The sequence below is a fragment of the Oncorhynchus clarkii genome, unplaced genomic scaffold (assembly GCF_045791955.1).
Source record: "Oncorhynchus clarkii lewisi isolate Uvic-CL-2024 unplaced genomic scaffold, UVic_Ocla_1.0 unplaced_contig_1658_pilon_pilon, whole genome shotgun sequence".
NCBI lineage: Eukaryota > Metazoa > Chordata > Actinopteri > Salmoniformes > Salmonidae > Oncorhynchus > Oncorhynchus clarkii.
This window is the reverse complement of record NW_027261071.1, coordinates 77,540-99,457: the sequence shown is the minus strand read 5'-3', so window position 1 is coordinate 99,457 and position 21,918 is coordinate 77,540. Positions and strand designations below refer to the sequence as shown.

Genomic DNA, 21,918 nt, shown 5'->3' with positions numbered 1-21,918 from the left:
AGTTAAGTCATTTGATATATTGGCAAGTGGTTTGGGTGTGCCCGTCACAATTTGTCGACTGAGGTAGCCTACCACCAATAGCATTAGAAGCCACCGTACACCTACTGGTGGCATTTAATGTTAATTGTTCATTTTGGCAATATTTACTTAGTGAAGACATCTGTACAAAACATATTGAATGAATCCCTGATACTCAGGACAAAAGGAAAAATAGATGTGGTTCTGTGTTTTTATTGAGGCCTTGCTCTCTCATAATAATTCATTATAGCCTTTGTTGCGCTCACACCAAGCATCGTCAACATCAAGACACCCATGGTTCCTCCCACAACGTAGATCATTGTCAAAGCCTCATCCCCTGCAAGGAAACAGACACATTGAATTATAGCTGTACTCTGTAAGGGTGATGTGTATGCTTCCATACACCCGCAATTTGTTTAATAACCTTTAAAATGTTGATACATTTTCAACTTGAACTTTCCGGGTCTTCTCAACTCCCATCTCTAGTTGCAGGTGAAACATTGGAATTTAGTAAATGCTCCATAATCAAATAACATTTTTGCTTCATGAAGTAATAGAACAGGATACCTTTAGCATCTGATATTTTAAGTATAAATTGTCCACCAATATTTGATTTTAAAAGACGAAGTTCCCATTAATATTGACCACATGGAAAATGTAATTAAATCTGATTTCTAATAATACTTTTACCCGACTTAGGACCAACATTTCTCCATGTTTTCACCATCATTGTAAAGCCCTAGATATTTTTGCTGCTTTGACAAAGTCTTTTCTGAAGAGTTATTTATTTCATACGATTAGAGATACATTAAGAAAAAAACTTGTCCCTCATTTTAAGGTCAAACCTGTTACGTGAACTGAACTCACGTTTTAATATGATGAACCTAATCGATTTTAAATAATTTTTTCAAAAGACACATCTTAGTCAAATCATAATGTAAAAGCTGGTTCTACTCTTTCTGGTGGAAAACTGAGCAGGTTGAGCATAACATGTTAATAACCCCGTTAGCCATATACAGGCTAGAAATGTTTTAACAGTTAAATTTATTTTGTAAAGCTTGCATTCAATTGTCCCTCCCTGTTGCATACAACAAACTTCCATCCCCCGTCACAAGAGGATTTAGGGCTGATTTAAGATGAAATCGTCAACCCTGTCCCTTTAATTGACACTTACAATTACTATAGTCAGTGCCTATTATTTAACCTTGATGGGGGAAAAAAACAAGTATTATGTTGAACATGTGTTCATTATGACAGAATGTTAAAATCAGGTGAAAAAAAAGAAAAGTTACAACACCCAAAAGGGACAAATTTCCTGGAACCACCCAACAATTATACACCAGCATCTTAGTCATCTCTCATTGATTGGGACAGGCGGGTGTCAAAGCGATGGCATTTACAAAATGGCCTCCAACACTCTACTCAGCACACTGGATGCAGTCTATCACAGTGCCATCTGTTTCATCATCAAAGCACCATATACCACCCACCACTGGCCCTCGCTACATATTCGTCGCTAGACCCACTGGCTCCAGGTCATCTATAAGTCTTTGCTAGGTAAAGCTCCGCCTTCTCAGCGCACTGGTCACCATAACACCCACCCGTAGCATGCGCTCCAGCAGGTATATCTCACTGGTCATCCCCAAAGCAAACACCTTTGGCCACCTTTCCTTCCAGTTCTCTGCTGCCAATGACTGGAACAAACTGCAAAAATCGCTGACGTTGGAGACATATCTCCCTCACTAACTTTAAGCATCAGCTATCTGAGCAGCTTACCGATCGCTGCAGCTGTACACAGACCATCTGTAAATAGCCCATCCAACTACCTACCTTACCCCCATATTGTTTTTATTTACTTTTTTTGTTGTTGCTCTTTTGTACACCAGTATTTCTACTTGCACATCTATCACCCCAGTGTTAATTTGCTAAATTGTAATTACTTCGCTGCTATGGCCTATTTATTGCCTTACCTCCTTACGCCATTTGCACACACTATAGACTTTTTCTATTGTGTTATTGACTGTACGTTTTACACATGGAATAAATACTGTTGTTTGTCTCTCACTGCTTTACTTTATCTTGGCCAGGCCGCAGTTGTAAATGAGAACTTGTTCTCAACTGGCCTACCTGGTTAAATAAATGTGAAATAAAATAAAGAATTGACACTTGATTTCTGAGTTGCGGTCATGACATGAAACACTTTGGCGTGGACACCTAAGTGTCTTGATCGATCCGGAAGATCGGAAACAGACAATATGGTGGAGTACACATTGTTAAGATCACCTCATTGAGCAATAATGTATTTCATTTTATAAACTGAGCATTTTCTAAGTTCCAATGCTCCACGACGGCAGTTGAGAAGACACTGGTAAGTTCCAATTATGGAAGTATCGCCATGTAACAGTTTGTTGAAAAATTGCTGCTGGTGATTTACACGAGTTAAGGTGTAACTGCTGCATGGAAGCATTCACATATCCCTGTTACAAACTGAATTAGTATCCAATACATCATTTGGAGCATCCCCAGGTACCACAGGCCTGTTCAAGAATGTTACAGAAGTTTCAGAAATAAATGTATAGATTAAAACGATATCGGCAACGCTCAAAACGTTTCACATCACACCAACTCACAGTTGGAGAGTTTGGTCCCTGGTGCCGCCTCGGGGGTGACCATCAGTGGTCCTGCAGACACGACCACAGCTACATTGATGTATGGATCCCATCTAGCTGTTGATCTCTTTGAAAGTCTGTGGGTGGTACAGTTCTACAGAGAATCATAGGAAAATAGGTATAAAAACAATAATGACCAAGTCATTACTAATAAATGTGCATAACTGTTTGTCCGATCAATACAGATGTTTGTTGAGCAAAGGTGAATATCAGCTTTAAAAAGATGCACTATGCAGAAATCTCAACCATTTCCTGGTTGCTAAAATGCTAATAGTTTGCCTAATTTCAGTTTGTGACTAAACAAGTAAGTATAGTGTAAGAATCATTATACCATCTAAACCGCTGTGAAATATTTTCAGCCGTTGGAAGCTGGTGTACAAAAACTAAAGAGACACAAAAACTAAACTTAGAATTGGAAAGCATAGAAATAGCTCATATAGAAAGATCTACCGCTTCTTAGACTTACTTTCAATTAAAATGACTGCTCTGTAACACATTTCTATGTGTATTTGTAAGGTCTAATACATATGTCCTAATCATTCTTACCATTTTTAAACTGAACAACTACTAAGATTTTCAATATATTTATAATGGCAAATAGACTTGAACTTGTTAGAAATTTACCGTAGTACAGTCCTCATCGTGACTGCATATCCGGGCCAGGCAGTGCATGTAGATGGGTAACTCCTTGGGCATAGTGAACATGTGAATGGAGAATCTGCTCCTCTGTGACACACCGTTCACAGACAGCCAATGAAAGGTGCTGTCAACAGGGCAGCTGAGGACAAGAGAATAGGGAATGATCCCAAACTGCTTTTTTTTAAGTCTTGAAAATCCAGGGTCATGCCCAGTAGGTTTGAAACAGAAGATAATGTTTGAAAACATGGAGGTACCATGTTGTCCAAAAACAAATAATATTTTATACCTCAACAAAAGAACCCTATACTCTAATAACCTATCCCCACCATCACATAATGCCTCTACATGACATTTTATATTGCTCGATTGAACGCAGCCCCGAGTTTAGAATACCATATTTCACACCAGGGTCATATTCACTAGAAATCAAACAGAAGAAAATGGACTAAAACAGGCGAGGCTACCTGAACTTCTCCAATAACAAACTCTTGTTTTTTGTGTGCACAAATGAATATGACCCAGTACAGTAACCCACCCATCTAGGAGAAAGAAGCCCTTGGTTTCGTCTTGTGGATCCGGGCTCTCTGTGGCCCAGCAGGAAATCACTTCTAGCAGGACCTCCGAGGCGAACGTGTTGTTTGTCAGGAGGGCCACCTCGAAGAAGAGTACGTCACTGAGGTGGAGGGCGATGGAGTCTCTGTAGCCGTAGGAGAAGGAGTTGTCGCTGTACATGGTCATGGCCAGACCCAGCTGATGGGAGGAGTTGTACTCCACCACAGAGTGGGAGGTGATCCTGGAGGGGGTAGAGAGGGGATTCTGATCCATTGTATGAATCAAAAGATTACTTGTACATTTCAAAAGGTACCGGTAATATTCCCTCCATTTGCAAGCCTTGCCAGGCTACAGGACCAGTTTTTCCTTGTAGGTCACCTAATCAGAAACATCTCCTGGCCCCAGAATTACTCCGATCTATCTTTTCTTACCACTCCAGATCTACGTTTATCTGGGTGTTGCGGACATAGTTCCGGGGGTAGATGCACTTCCAGATAACCTTGAGATCTCTTCGTGTGATGGTCCTCTCTCTGCTCAAGGTCACTGTCAGAGTATTCCGGAACTCGATGTGTGTTCTGTTCACCTGGACACACACAAGCATGTAAACACACACACATTCGCACAAGCATACGCATGCACAAACATACAATCCCATTTAATCCGCAGTGCTGTGCACAATGGCATAATTACATTACAGTAGTGCTTGGCAGGTATCCAGTGTGACCAGTTATATAGATTCCATTATAATCCCTTTGCATATCTGAATGCATGGTCACTCACCAGCCGTATCGTTCCACACTGCGAGGGTTTACGCAACACGTGGAAGTGGTAGAGCGTCTCGCTCTCCTCCATGGTACAACGGCCTTCATTCAAGACAACCGTCACGTCGCCACCAAAGTAGCCAATCAGGAAGGCTTTGGCGATACCTCCGGCCATCGATCTCGTCAGGCACTGGGTGAACATCCCTTTTTCTGTTGGAATTAATTTCTTTACCCTCAAAAGGATTCAGCGTCTTATTCATTAGGCACAGAACAGAAGAAACCAGACAAACAAGGAGGGACTGCCTGAACTTCTCCAATGAAAATGCTTGTTTTCCATTGCAACACGTTTAAAACAAAACGTTATCCGTTGTGTGCCCTATTGAACATGACCCATCAGTAAACAGGGGTGGTGTAGTATTGAATACAAAAAAAGGTACACCAACAGACATATTGATAACAAGAAGCTAACTGACCATAACAGACAGGATGTGAGGCAGGGGTAGGAGGGGGAACGAAGGCGGGCCCGACGTCATAGAAGCCATGTTGACACACACAGGTATAGGAGTTCAGAGTGTTGACGCACAAAGAGTTGGCATCACACCTGCTCAGGTCAGGCGTCGCACACTCATCTGGGTCTGTCCAAAAGGGAGGGTAAAGTTACCCCTAGGCGCTGCTTTTGGGTCAGTTTCTCATTTCCCCCACTAATGGTTAAGGTTAGAATTGGGAGAGGGGAAGCTGACTTTACAATGGGGCATAAAAAAACAGCAGCAGCATTCTGTGTAATGCACAGAGTTCCATTATTTCAGTGATAGTGTGCCAAGCAACATACAAACCCCACATTTGGGACAGGTAACCGCCTAGGTAGGCAAGAATTATAGTTTGAGCGCATCACACAAGTTTAAAAGACATGAAATGTTAAAAGAAATCTGACGATACTCCATGCGATGCTGTTAGTGGTTCTCTTACCATCCCAGTAGATGATCCCGTCCTTGACTGTGATATTGGGCGGCTGGAGGGACTGGATATGGTCCAGCTGCTCGCCAGGTGGTAGCGGTAAGTCTACGTCGGTTATGGAAGCGTCAAAGCCTTGAAAGGTAATCTTAGTTTTGGATTCGCCTTCCAGCTCCTTGAACGCAACCAACTCCACCCTGGTCTTAATTGGGTACTCTTTCAAAAGCTCCTCCAGCTATGGGCATGAATAAATGTCAGTGAGAGGGAGGCCAGGGTTGTGTTCATAAGACCACATGACAGAATTTTTGTATTTTTTGTAATATGTTTAAGTTAACGTTTCTTGTCAAGTCCAAGTAGTCCCTCTCGGTTTCAGTCAGTTTTATTCCATTTGGTGCCCAAAGACACTCACTAGTTTTTCGTAGATGCGCTTCAGCTCAGCCCAGGGCTCAGTCTTTGGGTCCAACACCATTAACCAAGGCACAATAAAGGCTAGAACTGAGAAAACAAAACATCAACCCTACAGCAAAACAAAGCCATAAACATTGTGTACATGGAAAGTCTGAGTATATAAGCCAAAGCAGTTTAATTTCATAAGTAATAGCATAAAAATGCACGAGAAGACAATTAACAAAGCACTCGTTTAAAGAAAACGCTTTAACTGATCATATCAAGTGCATGTAGAATAGCAAATCTGTTCCTGCAACATCCATTTCTTCCTCTCCTAAACCCACCCAACAATATAAACATCCATTTCTTCCTCTCCTAAACCCACCCAACAATATAAACATCCATTTCTTCCTCTCCTAAACCCACCCAACAATATAAACATCCATTTCTTCCTCTCCTAAACCCACCCAACAATATAAACATCAATTTCTTCCTCTCCTAAACCCACCCAACAATATAAACATCCATTTCTTCCTCTCCTAAACCCACCCAACAATATAAACATCCATTTCTTCCTCTCCTAAACCCACCCAACAATATAAACATCCATTTCTTCCTCTCCTAAACCCACCCAACAATATAAACATCAATTTCTTTATTCCTCTCCTAAACCCACCCAACAATATAAACATCCATTTCTTCCTCTCCTAAACCCACCCAACAATAAACATCTGGCGTAGGTTCAGTAGACAAACGTCATGGAACACGGGATCGAAATGACGTTAATAGAGATAACGTGCTTCCTTACTCTACGCATCAGAGGCACGTTTGCACATACAATACCAGTCAATACCAGTCAAAGGTTTGGACACACCTACTCATTCAAGGGTTATTCTTTATTTTTACTATTTTCTACATTTTAGAATAATAGTGACGACATCAAAACTATGAAATAACACATCTGGAATCATGTAGTAACCAAACAAGTGTTAAACATGTCAAAATATATTTTAGATTCTTCAAAGTAGCCACCCTTTGCCTTGATGACAGCTTTACACACTCTTGGCATTCTCTCAACCAGCTTCATGAGGTTTTCACCTGGAATGCATATCAATTAACAGGTGTGCCTTAAGTGAAATTTCTTAATGCGTTTGAGCCAATCATTTGTGTTGTGACAATGTAGGGTTGGTATAGACAGCCCTATTTGGTAAAAGACCAAGTCCATATTATGGCAAGAACAGCTCAAATAAGCAAAGAGAAATGACAGTACATCATTACTTTACGACATGAAGGTCAATCATTACAGAAAATGTCAAGAACTTTGAAAGTTTCTTCAAGTACAGTCGCAAAAACCTTCAAGTGCTATGATGAAACTAGCTCTCACGAGGACCGCCACAGGAGAGGAATACCCAGAATTATCTGCTGCAGAAGATAAGTTCATTATAGTTACCAGCCTCAGAAATTGCATCCCAAATAAATGCTTCAGAGTTCAAGTAACAGACATCAACTGTTCAGAGGAGATTGCGTGAATCAGGCCTTCATGGTTGAATTGCTACAAAGAAACCACAACTAGACACCATTAAGAAGAAGAGACTTGCTTGGGCCAAGAAACACGAGCAATGGACATTAAACTGGTGCAAATCTGTCCTTGGTTCTGATGTGTCCAAATTCAAGATTTTTGGTTCCAACCGCCGTGTCTTTGTGAGAGGCAGACTAGGTGAAGCATGTAGGTGGTGTGATGGTGCTTTGCTGGTGACACTCAATTATTTATTTAGAATTCAAGGCACACTTAACCAGCATGGCTACCACAGCATTCTGCAGTGATACACCTTCTCATCTGGTTTGCGCTTAGTGGGACTATCATTTGTTTTTCAACAGGGCAATGACCCAAAACACCTACATAAGGGCTATTTGACCAAGAAGGAGAGTGGTGGAGTGCTGCATCAGATGACCTGGGTCCACAATCACTGACCATAACCCAAATGAGGTGGTTTGGGATGAGTTGGACCGCAGAGTGAAGGAAAAGCAGCCAACAAGTGCTCACCATATGTATGAAGACTGTTGGAAAAGCATTCCAATGTGACTACCTCATGAAGTTGGTTGAGAGAATGTGAAGAGTGCGCAAAGCTGTCATTAAGGCAAAGGGTGGCTACATTGAAGAATCTAAAATCTAAAATATATTTTGTTTAACACTTTTTGGTTACTACATGATTCCATGTGTGTTATTTCATAGTTTTGATGTCTTTACTATTATTCTACAACGTAGAAAATAGTAAAAATAAAGAAAAACCCTTGAATGAGTAGGTGTCCAAACCTTTGACTGGTACTGTATATATGATAATTCCACAACGTTGTGCCCTACTGAACACAGCCCAGATGACACCAACCTTTGTCTTCATTCGGCCTCAGGGTGGACGCCACCGGCAGCACGAGGGCGTTGACGGAAACGTTGACTCCATCGAAACACACCAGGGCCGGGTCGGCGCTCCACTCGCCGTCACACTCTTCCCACACGTCCAGGGCATAGCGCACACCCTCAATGAGCCCCAGGAGGGGGAGCAAAGGCTCCATCAGCCGGCCTTGCTGGATGGTCGAGCCATTGTCATAAGACAGCTGGTACTGAAAGGCCAGGCCCTGTCCGGTCCCACCAATCCACAGCGCTGTAGAGTCCTCAGGACGGTAGCGCAGTTCTGAAACACCTCTGGGTCCTAGGAGAGAGAAGAACGGAGTAGGGTGCAGTTGACCCAAGATAGTAGCTACTAAAAAACAATTGGATACCACGAAATTGGGGAGAAAAATTCACACACACAAAAAAAATAAAAATAGGATTGGGGGAAGGGAATGTGATCCTAGATCTGTACCTAGGGGAAACATCACCCCTGAAAAGAGAGAGGAGAAAGCAAATACCCGCCCAACATAGCAGATACAGGTCTGCAATACTGTAGTGGTCTTCAATACTGGTCCTATAGTCTCTACAGGGTGGGCAGGTTTGTGTTCCAGCCCAGTACTGCTGCCATACATACTGTCTACTGAACTAATCAATCAATCACGAATAGTTGAATCAGGTGTTGGATTGGAACAAAAGCATGTACATAAAAGCATGTGATCGCACTTTATTTAATCACCAATCAAGCTGATTAAATGATTAGGTTATCGTTATTCATTTTATCCATTCAATCCCCCCTAAATGAATCTCTAACCTAGTCAAAAATAGACATGAGCTGCCCAAACATCAATCACGCAACCGCTCAACATGAGCCCAGTTTGGCTCCAGTTTACCTGTGCGAGCGAGTACGGTCTTGGAGCTCATGACCACGCTGTCTCCACACAGCGCCTCTACTCTAGCCAAGTACTGGCTGCACGGCAGAAGGCTGGCCACCGTGTGGCTGGTGAGCAGGGTGGTGTAGTGGAGCACCCCCTGGTGGTAGATCCTGAACATGGAGATAGAAGAAGTGTTCCTCACCACCCAGCTCAGGGTGTAGTTGTCCGGCCCCGAGGAGGTCTGCCACAGGTTCTCGATTTCTGAGTGGACTAAAGAGAAGGCCGATAGTCATTTCCAAAAGTGTTCACCGTAAGCAAAGTAGGAGAAAGGCAATTCAAGACTGTGTGAAACCAGTGCCTTGGATGAACAGATGTTATGGGTTTACTTTGGCTGCATGTCAATAGAAGTGATTTCCTCTTTTCTCCTTCCCCTCATTTGCAGTGATCAGAGAACTCTGTTAGAATAGGTGAAAACACCCGTCCTACCCTCCTCAGAACACCGGTCCTACCCTCCTCAGAACACCGGTCCTACCCTCCTCAGAACACCGGTCCTACCCTCCTCAGAACACCGGTCCTACCCTCCTCAGAACACCGGTCCTACCCTCAGATTTGCGCATATAAAAGGGAAGGAGACGAGGGGATGAAACTTAAGGCTATTGACACTCAGCCTAGCATAGCATCAACTAGGTGGATCTTACCAGTATTCCCTTTGATGAGGACCATTCTGCTGTGGCGAGCCTCCGTGCCTGCCTGGCACACCGTCTGCAGGCCAAACTTCACCCTGCTACAGGGCGGCAGGTCAGATTGAGAGAACACAAAGGTGTCCAGTGTGTGCCTGAATGACCTCTCCTCCAATACATGGTTGGTGCCATTGAGGTAGAGGACCGTGACAAGGAAGAAGGAGAACTTGCGGTTGTCGGGACAGTCCCAGGACACTGTGACACTGCTGCTGTTCCACGTCGTCACCTGGAAATGTCTGGGGACTTCTGGGTCTGGATATGAATAGCAATTATGCAGCAATATGTAACAAAGTAATTACTCCATAAATATCAATACAACACAGTGCTACTCATCAGTAGCGAGCTCATGGGACAGGACATAAGTTATATTCCTCAAAAATCTATACTTTATTATTTTATATCATCAAAAAGGCCTGTAAATAACAGTTTGAACCTCTAAGAAAGATCGGTGCGATTACACAGGGTGACAACGACTAGAGCTACCAAGAGTGTATTCACTAGGAACTAGTGTATTAGTTTTGCTACAGTATGCACTAATGAATACACCCCAACTGTACCTGTGATAGTGGAGAGACAGGTAAGCGAGTGGCTGCCTGCCACCTCCACACAGGCAGCATAGGAACTGCAGGATTCCAGGGCTGTGAAGCGGTAGTGGTTGGAGTGGGTACTGTCCACACTAAGGGCAGCGTAGGCCTTCATCTCAGAGTGGTATAGGGACACAGAGTGGACGGGGACAGGGGCAGCCGGGGGCTGCATCTTCTCTTTCCAGGACACCAGTAACATGGAGGTACTCCTGGACTCCAGCTTCAAGGGGTAGCGCACGGTGTGACCTAGGAGAGGAGATGGGAGTGATGACTACATTTATGACCTGCACACCAGTGGTATAGTAGGCATATTCCCAGATCATCACCTGAATTCTGTCTCCATCTTGATTTCACTTTTGCTCTCACTCCCTTTTGAGTCTCATGTCTGTCTGCCTTTCTGACGATCCATGTTTCCATCTACCTACCTTCCTTCATCTCTCTCCTTCCATCTCCCTCCCTCCATTTATTTATCCCTCTCCCTTTGTGGCTCTCTCGGTCCCCCTCTCTCTCTCAAACAAAGACAAAGACGTAACAACGTTACCGAGCATGAGGATGAAGTTTGGATCCTGATAGAGGTACAGAGTGCTGTTTTCACACGCAAACACCTCATTGGTGGAGAACAACTCCAGGGCTTCCTAAGAGCGATAACATGAGAATGGACAAACATTAATCTTTCATTCAAAAGGGACATTATGGTGACACCAGATAAGAGGAGAATGTCATCACTTATATTACAGGTCTACCCACCAGAGTGCTATTGATGGGCTGTTGGTCAGGTTTATGTATACTTCTGAACTCAATGGAATGTGAACCTTCAAGTGAAGAAAACAATTATTATACTGTATCCTGATCTAATGAACACCAATGGTAATCTCAGAATCACAGAACTAAAATATTGCATAATTTGTTTAGATCAATGGATACAGAACAGTGTTTGTACTTAAATAAAGTCAATGAGTGGAAGTGTGGAAGACCTGGGAAGATGGAGAATATCCACTTCCGAACCATGACACCATAATGAAGTGTCAATTTGTGTTCCACAGTAGTGGCAACTGTCAAAGACGAAAATGTGTCCTCTCTCCAAATGGATTTCAATTTGGTGGTGTTCAACCATAAATGTCCTTCTGGCCAACTGTAGAGAATCAAAGTGAACAAGACACATAGGTGTAAGTTAGTGCCAAGTGCATGGTTCAGAAGTTTGGCATGATTATGTGTTTATGAAATACTGGACTTGTTTACCTCCCAAACAAGGAATTGTTGCTGATTTTCCAACATATGGAGAAAGTAAAACTACTGCAGCTTCCTGCAGATTGTAAGAAGCTAACGTTACAACCAAAACCTCGCGTCCCGGGAGGAAATTCAACTAAATATATGTTTGTGTGTAACTCATAATTGATGTGGAAACAGCATAGCCACTCAGTATCAATTACAAACACGACAATAACGCACTTAGCACGCACAGGCTACTTACCGAGAGATATCGTGTGAGGTACAAGAATGAACAATATAAATGGAAACGCGAAACAGGTCCTGCAAAAGCAAATTCGGTGTTCTTTATCAATAATCATGACCACCTTAATTCACCATTAAATGAATAATACAAGAACGAAATTAAGTATATGTTTAGCCTACATGTTTCTTGCGGCTGTTATTTTGCACTCAGGTATGGGTAAGCGTGATTGAGTTGACGAAAACAAACGACTGACCTGACGTCATCGACTAATAATGACTAACAGGTGCAGGTAAATCTGATAGGGCCCACTGTCTTGGTGCAGGTTTGATCACAAATGATTTGCATAATATCATATATTATGATGTTTAACTAATGTTACAGATATGGATTGGGGGGAGGGGAATCTGATCCTAGATCTGTATCTAGAGGAAACGTCACACAGAGCAATATTGTGACCACCCAAGAATGAGCTGAGCTTCACATCATGGGAACCTATTATCTCGTTAGGTAAAGGAAAGACCACCTGCCTCCCATTACTGGAAGTGCATCACAGGGTCCTGGCTATCCCAAGTATATCAGTCATGAGTCCTAATTCACAGTTGTCTGACAAGGGAAGTTCTGTCTGAGAACTGTCCAATTGGCCAAATTAGTGTCATGAGTATCCACACAGGCCTCTGTAAGAACCAAAGATTCTTATTGTTAAACCCAAGATCGTTCACATGGGGCTTTTACATGGGAATCATTTTCACACTGTGAACACTCAATCAAGGAGGTGGGCAGAGCCAAGCGCAAACTATAAATATATTATTGGTGCATATTAGTGTTAATTTGCATATTTCTGTTAGGGAACGCCTACTCTCTTTGTCTTTGTCTTGATTGATATAGTCCCTCTGACCTGCCACTCGACTTCCTCTCCTTACCAAATATGGTATGAAAAGGAAAGCCTGAAAAGGAAGAAGCATTTCCCCCTTACTCATCTGTGTAGGAGTTTAGGCTTCCATTTTCTGCCCCAGCTAGGACGCAACTGGAGAATGATCTGACCTGACTGAGAGACCCTGGCTAATACTTTCTAATAATTCATTCAGGAAAGATGGAGAGCTGTCACTGTTTCTTGCTGCTTTGCTCACTGGTCTTTGCGATGTCTTTTGCAGAGGAGGCAACGTTTGAGAATGAGATCGACCTTACAGAGTTTATTAGAAGGATTTCTTCCTCTGGACTACTGGTCAGGGATCAGCCTCTGGCTATCAACAGGGACCTTCGCGTTGAAACAAACTCACTGGAGGAGCTTGGAGATCCAGAGGATTCCATTCCCATCTGGACTGATGAGGAACCAGTCATCCAGAATACACTCAACACCAGGACTACCATCCCTGATATTCCTGACTATGGCCCCATAGTGTTGACCAACAATGGGTTGATCAAGGGACTCACAGTGGAAAAGTCCCACATATTTTATGGGATCCCGTACGCGGACCCACCTGTGGCCACGCACCGCTGGAAGCCCCCCAGACCGGTGACCCCGTGGCCGGGGGTCCACGACGCCACGTACCCGAGGGACGCCTGTATGCAAGGCTGCAGTGGCCCTATATCTGACAGGTGCCCTCAGAAGGTAGGGGACTAACACAGATGGGCTCGATAATTATGTTGTTATGATTTAGCACAATGTTCTAGCAGTGTGTCATGTGCAGCGTGTTGACAGTGAAACATGAAATTAACAAAGTCCTGAATAATCTCCCGATAACATCCAGGAATGTCTTTGATTCATCAATAATGTGAGTATTTTATTTGCCGTGTGAAATGGCGTGTGAAATGTGAATATTTGGTTTCTGAAATGAAACGTGTCTTCCCATAGGTGAGTGAGAACTGCCTCTACCTCAACATATTTGTACCTCTGGATGTTAACTTCAGTTCCCCTTTACTGACAACCCTGCCAGTGATGGTGTGGATCCACGGGGGAGATTTCATTGCTGGCTCAGCCTCCAAGCCCCTGTACGATGGGAGGTTCATCAGTAACTTCACTCACACTGTGGTGGTGAGCATGGCGTATCGGCTAGGTAAGACAGGTGTTCTTTAGCTCCGGGGTGGAGTTTCTCTAGGTACATATCTAGGATCCGTTTCCCTAAACCTAACCTTAACCATTAGTGGGGGAAATGCCAAACTGACCAGGGTCCGTATTTCAAGGGAACGTCACCCTACACCTCTTCACTATACAACCTTTATCTAGTTATCCAGGCTAGTTTCCTTGAGATCAAATCGTTTCTTTCATAAGAGACCTGGAACAGGGCAGAGACAGTCCAGAGACCTTTTGTGATTCATTAGTGTGTTTGCTGATTACATTATCTTACACAGTCCCAAAACTAGGATGGTGATTTCAAACATTTCTGAACAGAGAGCTTGTCTGATTTAGCAGAAGACCCTGGGTATATCAACTTGCTGTATATATAATATACTTTTCTCAAGTGGACTTAGACTTCTACCATCCCCTCCTCAATAAATACCATTTGGTGGGTGTAGCGAGTTGCGACCCTGTGGTGGCCTGATCAATATGGGTATGTGAGACCATTGAGAAAAGGCCATTATCTGTGTGGGTGTCAGAAGAGGCTGGTGGGCAGAGATGGGAGGATGGGTTAATTGTAATGGCTGGAATGGCATAAATAGAACCATATCAAAACGCCATGTGTTGATGTGTTTGAATCCGTTCCATCAATTCCACTTCAGACATTATGATTAGCCAGTCCTCCTATATCTCTGCCCACCAGTCTCCTCTGAGAGGTGTATTGTTTTGTGTATAGTTTTTCATGGTCCAAGGAACTTGCTGTATCATTGCAGGGGCGTTTGGTTTCCTCGTCTCGGGAAAAGACCCCAAAACCTCAGCAACCGGGAATTATGGGATCCTGGATCAGCAGGTTGCTCTTCTCTGGGTTCAACAAAACATTGCTCTGTTTGGAGGCGACCCCAGCAAGGCAAGCACGTACACATTATCCTGGGTTGTGTTCATTAGAGCAGGCAAGGGAAAATATTTACAAATGTTTCGCAATGGAAAACGAATATGAGTGTTTCTTAGACTAGCCCACGTAGTCCCTGCCTGTTTGTCTGTTTTTTTTATCTATTTAACGCCTAATGATCCACAGTCACACAGTCATACAAAATGACAACATCTGATTTTCTTCCACCACCTCAAGTCCTTGATGATCTCAACGGACTCAAACTGATCTTTTTGTTTTGTTGCAGAGTTGGGGGTCACTTCTTTTTGTGCAGGGTTGGGGATCAGGTGCAGGGTTGGGGCTCAGGTGCAGGGTTGGGGCTCAGGTGCAGGGTTGGGCGTTAGGTGCAGGGTTGGGCATCAAGTACCAGGTTGGTGGTCAGGGAAAGGGTTGGGGTCAATTCCATTTAAATTCAGTCAATTCGGGAAGTAAATATACATTTATATTCCAATTGTTGTCATTGAACAGTGAATTGGAATTTCTGTCTACTTCCTGAATGGACTGAAGTGAAATGGAATTGATTCCAACTCTGGTCAGGAAAAACTCCAGATACACTGACCTAGATATTCACATTCTGACCATGTATAGAAATACCTTGTTGGTTGTATTTCAGCAGTGGTTGTTGTTGAATGACCTCTATATATCCCGTGGTGCTGTCGTGACTGATTTGTAGTGAGGCCACACCACGGGGAGAATAACAGCCTCTGTGAGGCATAGAGAATAACAGCCTCTGTGAGGCACAGTGACGCGCTCCTCCAGCCCTGATGACATTTCTCTGAGTGGTTATTGAGTGGGGAAAGATGCTGTCCAGAGAAGAGCTCCTCCAGCCCTGATGACATTTCTCTGAGTGGTTATTGAGTGGGGAAAGATGCTGTCCAGAGAAGAGCTCCTCCAGCCCTGATGACATTTCTCTGAGTGGTTATTGAGTGGGGAAGGTGCTGTCCAGAGAAGAGCTCCTCCAGCCCTGATGACATTTCTCTGAGTGGTTATTGAGTGGGGAAGGTGCTGTCCAGAGAAGAGCTCCTCCAGCCCTGATGACATTTCTCTGAGTGGTTATTGAGTGGGGAAAGGTGCTGTCCAGAGATGGGACGATGCTGCAGAGTAGGGTTGCAAAATCCCAGGAACTTTCAATAAATTCTCTGGTTTTCCAGAAGCCCTAGTTGTGCCCTACTGCAGACCCAACACAAACACATTCGTTGGATCATGCAGAAAGAGAAATTGCTGGCATCTCATACAAACAGCTAGTACCACACGCTGGTTGGTTCAGTAAAAGTGATGTTGAAAGCCTTTCAGTTCTGTATCCCAACTCCATCAATCAAAGATAAACAGCTTTATCATCCTGCGTTATATCTAAATGAGGCATAAAACCATCAGGATTATGTGTTTGTGTACGTTGTTATTTTCTCTGTCTGTGGATATACAACACAACCCTGATTATGGCTCATTAACATCCAAAACAGGTGACCATGTTTGGGGAGAGTGCAGGAGCCCAGTCAGTGAGCCTCCATCTGATGGTCCAGAGCAGTAAGCCCCTGTTCAAACAGGCTGTGTTCCAGAGCCTACCCTTCTCCATCCCTCTCAAGACCAGGTCGGTGACCTCTAACTCCTAACATCTGGGTAGTGTTCATTAGGGCACACTGCAGCAAAAACAAGCATTTCTCATTGGACAGATCCACATTTATCTTCCTGTTTCAGTCCGTTTCCTTCCGTTGGCCGAATGTACACATGACTCAGCTGGTGGTCTTGATCGCTAACTCCTTTAAAAGATGAAATCCGCCGTAGTGGAAACGGTCCCACTGTCCGCCCCACCGCCGTTGTTGTTGTTGTTTTGTTGACGAAGCTGAGCGTCGTGCAACGCAACAAAATAAATGTCAGTACGTATTCTACTGTTCTATCGCGCGTGCGATGATAGCAAAGGGAAAAATAGTGTTTCATTGTTTCCAGTAACTTCTTCGTTGTTATAATATCCCAAACAGACGTGGCGGTTTCACCATTCAGGATTTCAGGTTTAAGAAGGAGACCCTCACTTTGCTTCATCTATATAGATCAACTTATCCTTCCCACATTTTGAATGAGTAATCCTTGCCCTATGTGAAATTGACTACAAAAGTGAATCGCCGACCTTCCTGATAAGTGTTTTGTTATACGGCCTGCCAAGCTACAAGGAATAAATGGGATTAATTCAATAAAATTGATTTCAATCAATTAAATTCAATGTTATTTCTCCCCTCGGGGTTACAGTTTAGACATGCTAATGCATCCAAGAAGACGAGGTACCTTTAAGTTCCAGTCCATGTCCTAGTAAAACAGTCATTCCATCTCCAGCTGTCGTTACTCTCCTGGAAGAGATGTGGCACTACCTAATGTTCCCATTGAGCAGAGAGAGACTATCTGTGGTCTGTTTTCTTTGTTCCAGACATGATGCCCTGAAGCTGGGGAGGGACTTTGCCAGACAGGCCAACTGCTCTGTGAGCGACATCGTGTGCCTGCTGTCCCTCAGTCCTCAGGCTGTCCTCGCTGCCCAGATTAAGTCAAGTAGGAGACCAGTCTTCTTCTGTGTCTCTGTCTGTCTCTGACTGACCGTTTTTAGACCGAGTTGTGACCCAAATGGCCCCCTATCCCCATAGGGCTCGGGTCAAAGTAAGGAACAATTTGGGACACAACAAATGTTGACCCTCTACCTATCTCAGTTGGCCCTTATTCATGACAAAATCAACATCTTAGAGTTGCTTAAGTGTGTTTCATTACAGAGCTAGTTGTTTAGCAGGGAGTCATTTTATGTATATTTGCAGGATGTATTTTGGTAAGTAACTAATTGTTGTTCTCTCTGACTCTCTCTCTTTCTTCCCCTTCCTCATCTCTCTTCTCTCTGTCTCAGGTTCCAAAGTGGTGAATCCCTTCAGGTTCCTGGAGATCTTTGAGACCTGGGGGCCCTACGTGGATGGAGAGCTGATCAAGGAGCAGGCTGTGACTGCCTTCCAGAAAGGCCACTGGCAGAAGGAGAAACCAGTCCTCCTTGGTATGGACCACTTGAAATACACTCACATTTAACCAGAACAGCTTTTAACGGCTGGCCCCATAACACTTAATACATTTAATTTGGCAAATGTCTTTCAGGACACTCCAAGAACAACTTACAGTATATTAAAAGTAGGTACTCTGAACTAGTGAAGACATCTGTTACACACTTAAGGTTACAGAGATGGTTCGGTGCATGTGTGATGACGAGTAACCATTGCCAGAGACCTGAAGAGTTGCATTGGCTCCCCAAGTCAATGCCTGGGCTTTGGCTAAGCTGGCTAAGGGTGTGACTTAATTAGATTGAGTTGTTGAATGTTAGATGGTGAAGTGCATTTGGTTCCCTCTCAGCTGGCCACTCGACATAACACATCTGTAGGAGAGATTCTTCGTCCCTGATGTGTTCTGTGTCCTTCCCTTCTACAGGATCCATGGTTATATTCATACCAGGGTTGTGTTCATTATGGCTCGCAAATGTTTAAAACATTCTATAGAAAATGTAAATGATTCCAGATAGTCCCTCCCTCCCTGTTTCATCCCGATTTCTTCTGTTTGGTGCCTAATGAACACAACCAAGATTATACCAGAATGTTTGGACCAACATTTTGAAGGCATGCTGTTGACGTACAACAACCTTGCAGGAACCACTTCAGAGGAGGGGGTGATATTTGTGTACGGGGTCTTCACCAAGCCTGTGTCTGCGGTGGAGTGCACCGTCTACACCGCGGCCATCTTCAAACAGCACGCCCTCAGGATTCTACACAAGTACCTGCCCCTGTACAAGGACATTGACCGACGGGACATGCTGGCTCAGGTAAAATATTACTTTCACAGAGGGTGCGTCCCAATACTCTCTCCTTTCTCCCAAAGTGTGCACTTGTTCACTTCCCTTAATGGATTTGGCAGGAAATGACTGGTATGGAAACTCCAGCCTATGCCTACACCAATCCAATGCTTTTAAATGAGTAGTGAACGGGTCCAGACATCAGGAAGACGAGATCATTGGGACGTAGCCAGGGAGAAACTCAGTGTTGTCCATGCAAACATGTTAGATAAAAGACTAATCGAATGTAAAAAGGACATTGATTAATCATCCAAAAAGTAATGTTTTACATTAAAGTCAACAAAAGTTTTGGCAATGTTCATTGTCAGGCTCCAGATCAGTGGTTGTAGGGCTAGACTGTCACGTCTGCAGCCAGTGGACTGTAGAGAGAGACCTCGGAGCGTGATGAGGACACATCTGCCCATCTCCTCGCTTCGTCTCACCGCATCTAGATGAGCCTTGTTGAGCTCTGGGGAGAAGGTTTCAGTAGGTACAGACCTAGGATCAGCTTCCCCTCCTCCCAATCCTAACCAACAAAAAATGATAAACTGACCCAAGATAAGCGTCTACTCTAGCGGTACCTTCACCCTACTCCCCATGCTGAAAATCTCTTACTCAATTCTCTGTGGGAATGATCTGTCCAAGTCATCAAAAAAATCCGGACGGACTTAATCATTATAATTATATGCTACAAAATTTGTATTAGGTTCCGATTCTTTTTTTGATTAACCAAACTATCACAATAACCCAGAGAGCTGGGTTTCTAACTGCCTGAATTATTTTAGAGGTAAACGCTTTATATTTTCTGATTTTAATCTGTGTAGAGATGGGTTACTTCTGATCGTTTGGTTCTTCATAGTGCAACTCCGCATGATTACCAGCAGAGGGTGCTAAAATACTAATTTCTGTTTAGGCTCCTCCCATGGCCATCCTCCTCAAAGAATCATTAGTGGTGCTGTCTGGAGCAGAGTGCCATTGTCTCTTTGAGATGTATACCACACAGTGGAAGCAGATCTTTAGGAAATAAGAGACACAGAGGAAGACTACCCAATCACAGTTTCCCCAAGCTACAGATCTAGGATCAGCTTCCCCTCCCCCCATCCTAACCTTAACCAGTATTGGGGGAAATGCAAAACTGACCAAAGATCAGTGTCTAGGGGCAACTTCACCCAGTCAGCCAGAGAGTTGACATCAGAGCCATATTCAGTATGCAGCCCAGGCTATTTCACTACCAGCTCAGGCTAGATGATGTTCAGTGTGGATTACAGGATAAACTGACTCCAACCACACTAGAGACAACAACAGACAATGAATACATAAACTGCATCAGTAGAATACATGCATTCACTGTAGTGAGGGAAACGCTCTCATTTCCAAGTCCACATCCAAAATGTGAAACAGAGAGCTCGGATGGTAAATAGCCTCAGGTACTTTCTCTGGAGGTTTTGAATCTAAAGTGAGAGATGAGTGTGCTGAGAGAGGCAGGGGGCAGAAGGTGACACTCCCATACCTGTTTAGTATTCATATACAGTTCACTGTCTGTGTGTGCCCAGTGAAGAGGAGCAGAATAGGAGGAAGGACCCCCCCCCCCCCCCCCCCCCCTTCCTAAAGGACAGGTCCCAGGGGAGGGGAGGGTCATGACAAATGTCAGCTATTGCACTGAGGCCACATGGCTCAGCCTGGGAGGTGCGAAGGAGAGGTAAAGGGGAAGAGAGCGGGAGAGAGAGAGAGTGGTAGAGAAAGTGAACTGGGGAGAAGGGGAGATGAAGTGAGCTGTTGAGCAAGCGAAGGGGAGGTATCTGTGACCAACAGATGCATATCTGTATTCCCATTCCTGTGAAATCCATAGATTAGGGCCTAACGAATCTATTTCAATTGACTGATTTCCTTATATGAACTGCAACTCAGTAAAATCTTTGAAATTGTTGCGTTTTATATTTTTGTTCAGTGTATATCCTTTGAGGACACTGAGGGTTACAGGTGTTCTAGATGATTCTGTGCCGCGTAGGCGGCTGCACTGAGTGTTTTCCTGAGTATAGTTTCCAGGTAACAAGCGAGACAAAATGCTTTGAGCGGCAGTTCTGTAGCACACACACTAGCCACTAGTGACTCTTTTCTCTTTGTTGAACTCAACGACCTCTCTGTTTACTCCCAGATTCTATTGAACTCAATGACCTCTTTGTTTGCCCACAAATTGTATTGACCTCTGTTTAAGCCCAGATTCTATTGACCTCAATGATCTCTCTGTTTTAGCCCAGATTGTATTGAACTCAATGACCTCTCTACTTCCCTCCAGATTGTGACAGACTACGTCTTCCTTTGCCCCTCCCGCAAGGCAGCCCGGGCAGGCACCAAAGTGGGCAGCGCCGTGTGGATGTACGTCTTCGACCATGTGATATCGGACCACAGTGTGTGGTCCGGTCTGTCCTTCTGCTACGAGCACGTGTGTCACGGCGCTGAGCTGCCCTTCCTCTTCAACACTGCCTCCATGGCTAACTTCACGCTGGCCCCACCCGAGAGGCTGCTGTCCAATCGGATGTTGTGTTACTGGGGGACATTCGCCCACACCGGGGACCCGGCCTCACGGATGCAACAGAGCGGCTTCTGTAGACAGCAGCGCCTGCCGGCCTGGCCCCGCTACTCGGACACCAGCTCCTGGTTGGTCATGAACTTCACTGTCCGCTCCCATGCCCAGGTGGGCACCAGGGACCATATCTGTGACTTCTGGGACAAGCTGGGCATCTATTAGGGCATAGGGGTGGGCATGGGGCGGGCAATGGTGTTGGTATTGGTTATGTATGCATACATAGAGTGGGGGAAGGAGGGGAAGACGACGAGGGGAAGAGAAGAAGACGAGGGGAAGAGAAGAAGATGATGGGATGAAAAGATGCAGTCATCCTTCTCTCCCCTGACGTATGAAACATATCTGTGTATCTACTTTGGAAGGATTGCATGTTTTTAGTTTTCTAACCATTTCTCGTCCCCAGCTGCTTCATTTGATGTGATTTGTGCAGTGACTTGTTGGCTACGTACTTGAGAACTCCTACATGAATACCCCACTGTCGCTGTACATGTGAA

At 44.2% G+C, this 21,918-nt stretch overlaps 2 protein-coding genes across 2 annotated transcripts; one reads left to right on the top strand and one right to left on the bottom strand.

The window, feature by feature from the left end:
- Window positions 1-230: 230 nt before the first annotated feature.
- LOC139404555 (uncharacterized) lies at window positions 231-11,674 on the bottom strand. The gene is made up of 16 exons (XM_071147255.1): window positions 11,537-11,674; window positions 11,310-11,374; window positions 11,104-11,197; window positions 10,536-10,808; window positions 9,937-10,230; window positions 9,257-9,508; window positions 8,365-8,685; window positions 6,000-6,085; window positions 5,606-5,825; window positions 5,113-5,274; window positions 4,659-4,849; window positions 4,310-4,461; window positions 3,862-4,119; window positions 3,312-3,465; window positions 2,649-2,781; window positions 231-355 (listed from the first exon to the last, which is right to left on the bottom strand). Exons 1-16 carry the CDS (start codon window positions 11,568-11,570, stop codon window positions 231-233), a joined length of 2,814 nt encoding a protein of 937 aa, XP_071003356.1. The 5' UTR covers window positions 11,571-11,674.
- Window positions 11,675-13,041: 1,367 nt separating this feature from the next.
- On the top strand, window positions 13,042-21,589 carry LOC139404553 (crystal protein-like). Its single transcript, XM_071147252.1, has 8 exons — window positions 13,042-13,624; window positions 13,868-14,069; window positions 14,845-14,978; window positions 16,460-16,587; window positions 17,416-17,534; window positions 17,878-18,018; window positions 18,659-18,831; window positions 21,137-21,589. The coding sequence occupies exons 1-8, from the start codon at window positions 13,106-13,108 to the stop codon at window positions 21,587-21,589; spliced, it is 1,869 nt and encodes a 622-aa protein (XP_071003353.1). The 5' UTR covers window positions 13,042-13,105.
- Window positions 21,590-21,918: the final 329 nt, after the last annotated feature.